The sequence below is a fragment of the Scylla paramamosain genome, chromosome 23 (assembly GCF_035594125.1).
Source record: "Scylla paramamosain isolate STU-SP2022 chromosome 23, ASM3559412v1, whole genome shotgun sequence".
Taxonomy (NCBI): Eukaryota; Metazoa; Arthropoda; class Malacostraca; order Decapoda; family Portunidae; genus Scylla; species Scylla paramamosain.
In genome coordinates, this window is record NC_087173.1 from 635,520 (window position 1) to 639,098 (window position 3,579).

At 45.8% G+C, this 3,579-nt stretch overlaps 1 protein-coding gene across 1 annotated transcript; it reads left to right on the top strand.

Moving 5' to 3' along the window:
* LOC135112453 (uncharacterized) lies at positions 1-3,298 on the top strand. Its single transcript, XM_064026910.1, has one exon. It carries the CDS (start codon positions 703-705, stop codon positions 1,588-1,590), a length of 888 nt encoding a protein of 295 aa, XP_063882980.1. The 5' UTR covers positions 1-702; the 3' UTR covers positions 1,591-3,298.
* The last annotated feature ends 281 nt before the right edge of the window (positions 3,299-3,579 follow it).

The following is a 3,579-nucleotide window of genomic DNA, read 5'->3' on the forward strand; positions in this document are numbered from 1 at the left end:
ACCTCATTTCATCTTTCTTTCTGTCATTCCTATAAAATTTTCCTTCGGGTTTTTCCTTTCCTAACCCCGAAAGTTATATTTTTGCGACCACTTTTCCTCTACCGCTTATGCCGGACGGAGTGGAGGGTGTGGAGAGAGCCTTCTGCTTTACTGTCCTTTCTTCTACAATCACCTTAGTAGTCCTAGGTCAGGTAACGTCGTAAGGATCGCAAGGTCTGTTTTGGCCTGTTTTTCTAAGTAACTATGGGACAAAAAAGTTCCTTAAAATTGGATTTATTTGCCTTCAGATAAATTATATTAAGTATCTCCAAACACTTCACATTACATTTCCGATTGGAATTTGTTCACACAATTAGTATTCAATGAGAAAGCACATCCTACAAGTACCCAATGCTACCTCTGTCAATACATAATCTTTACATTTTACTCTGGACTGTTAGGATCTAAATTTGCGAAAACTTTGCAGCTTGCCCATCTTGACCCTCTCTGGTCTGTGTCCCGTCCATTGCCGTCTCCTACGCCTCACCATACACAACGTGATGTTAAAACGGCTTTTTGCACCAACAAGGCATTCATTGCTAGCAGATTTATTTTATTGAGAAAGGGGTACTGAGAAAGGGTATACCTACACCGGCCTAACACAGGCAGAATATAGAGAAAGGATATACTTACACCCGCCTAACACAGACAGAATAAACTGCTATGGCATCAAGTGACAACAACAACAACAGCAATTACTACACACTCCTCGGCGTGAGTCGCGACGCCACGCCCGAGGAAATCAGGAAAGCGTACCGGCGGCTCGCCCTCCTCCACCACCCGGACAAGAACCCGGCCAGCGTGCGGGAGGCGACGGTCAAGTTCCAGCGTATCCAGGCCGCCGTGGAGACGCTCTGCGACCCTAAGAAGAAAAACGCGTACGACAGAGAGTGCCGCCAGAAAGAGAATAAGAGGAAGAGGGACGACAGCTGCAGGGAGAGGGAGCACAAGAGAAGGAGGGAAGAAGGGCAGCACGAACACAGCCATCACACAGAACGAGGGAACGACAAGAGGAGAAGGAAACAGGAAGAGGAGGGGCGCAAGAGGTATCAGAAGAGGCGGCGACGCCAAGCAAGAGTCTACAGTTCTGATGAGGACGAGGAAGAAGATTTACAAGACGACGTTCATGAGGAAGAGAGCAGCGAGCACAGCGAATGCACGGGAGAGAGTTCTGACGAAGAAGAGGAACGTGTGTATGGGGCGTACGAACACGACCCAGATTACGAGACGGAGACGGATGAAGACTCCGCTTCCTGCAGCGACTATGTGTCCGAGGAATCGTCGGAGCTGGAGACTCCGTCCGAGGAAGAGTCTGAGCCAGAGTCTTCCCACGAGCAGGACTCCGAAAACGAACCCGAGTCCGAGGCGACGAGGGAGGCAGACATAGAGGACGAGAGGGACGCCTCCTCCGAGCAAGACGAGAAGGAAGAACAGGAAGAGGCGGAACATGAGGAAGAACACTATGAAAGCAAAGAGTCTAATGAAGAAGAGCGGCACCAACACAGGCATGGAAAGAGAGAGACACTGGAGGAGGATGAAGAATTTAGGTAACTTAATTTAGGTAAGAAGAGAGAGAAGATTCCGAACACGAAGAAAGTAATAGAGAAGGGCAGCACGAAGATAATCATGACAAAAGAAAGAGAGAGAAGGAGGAGGATGAAGAAGAGTTTAGAACACATGGAAAGAAAATGAGGGGACTGAGAGAAGAATTCGAAGACGCTGAAAATGATGAAGGGCGGCACGGGGAGAGGCGTGACAAAAGAAAGAGATAGGAAGAGGATGGACAAGAGTTTACACACCGTAGAAAGAAAACGAGAGGATACAAAGAAGAGTCGGAATACAAAAAAACGGATGAAGAATCGGAAGACGAAGACTGACAAAAAAAGTATGAAAACAAAGAACAGGAGAACGACTGTAAATACGAAAAGAAGAAAGAAGAAAGAAGAGTCTGAAGACGAGGAAGAAGAATCCGAAGAGGAAGAAGTCGAATACGAAAAGGAAGAATCCCAGTGCGAGAATGGCGAGTCAGAAGAGGAGGCACAGGAGGCGTCAGAAGCTGAGGCGGAGGCGACAACAGACTGCGAGATAGAAGAAGAGGAGGAGGAGGAGGACGGGCGTAAGAGGACACATAAACGAAAGCGGAGCAGATAGCAGGAAGGAGCTGGAGCCAGTAGGAAGAGCAGGTGAGGCTGAGCAGAGACACGCGAGCAAGAAGAACGACTAGGAGAAGAAGTGAAGATAAGGATAAAGAGTGAAGAGAGAAAGAGAAAGATTTACCAGTGGTTCCCAAACTAGGGGTCATAGGCCAACGGCGGACAATACAGCAAAATTTTGGGGCCACAAGCTGAGGCGATGTACACAGAAAAATCCCAAGGCCCACCGCACTACAACATCCAGTCAGAAAAAAATGAGGTGGAATGAATAAGATTACAGGTATTGGCAGAGTTTTTTTTTTTTTTATAATGGAGCAAAATAAATGTAGAACTACAGACTGTCACTACTCACGAGATGGGGATTGGGGAGGAGAAGGGCCATGGATGAGGATGATATGTGAAAATTGGGAAAATATCAGAAAAGTTTGGGAACCAGTGATGTAGACAGTGATATCCCTCCAGAAACAGAAGCAAGAAATGGATGCAGAGTGTGATATCCTCCGAAGAAGAGGAGGAAGAGAAGGATGCAGAGAGTGATATTCCTCGAAAAAGAAAAGCAAGACATGAATGCAGAGAGTGATATCCTCCGAAAAAGAGCAGGAAGAGAAGGATGCAGAGAGTGATATTCCTCGAAAGAAGAAAAGAAAGAGAACGATGCAGAAAGTGATATCCATGCGAAGAGGAGTAGAAGGATGCAGAAAGTGATATCCAAGCAAAGAAGAGGAGTAGAAGGATGTAGAGTTATATCCTCCGAAAATGAGGAGAAAGAAGAGGAGGCATAGAGTGGTATCCTCCGAAAAAAAAAGTAGGAAGAGAAGGATGCAGAGAATGGTATTCCCAGAAGAGGAGGAGAAGAAGAAAGATGGAGAGAATGATATACCTTGAAGAAGAGGAGGAAGAGAAGAAAGTAGAGAGTGCTAATCTTCGAGGAATAGAGGATGAAGAGAAGGATACAGAATGAAGAAGAAGAGGAAGAAAAGGATAAAGAATGAAAAAGAAAAGAAAGTGCAGGATGCAAAGAGTGATATCCCTCAAAGAAGAGGAGGAAGAGAAGGATGCAGAGTCAAGAAGAGGAGGAAGAGATAGACGCAGAGAGAAGAAGAGAAAGAGAATGATGCAGCGAGTGATATCCTCCGAGAAAGAGTGGGAAGAGAAAGATGGAAAAAGTGATACATCTCAACGAAGAGAAGGAAGAGAAGGATGCTGAGAGATATATTCCTCGAAGAGAAGGAAGATAAGGATTTAAAGTGAAGAAGAGAAGCAAGATAAGGATGGAAAGAGTGATATCCTTCGTAGAAGAGGGGGGAAGAGAAGGGTCAGAGTGAAAAGAGGAAGGAAGAAAAGTATGCAGACTGATAAAGAAGAGGAAGAGAAGGATACAGAGAGT

Coding starts and splice junctions, on each gene's coding strand:
- LOC135112453 (XM_064026910.1), top strand. CDS start 703: ATGGCATCAAGTGACAACAACAACAACAGCAATTACTACACACTCCTC.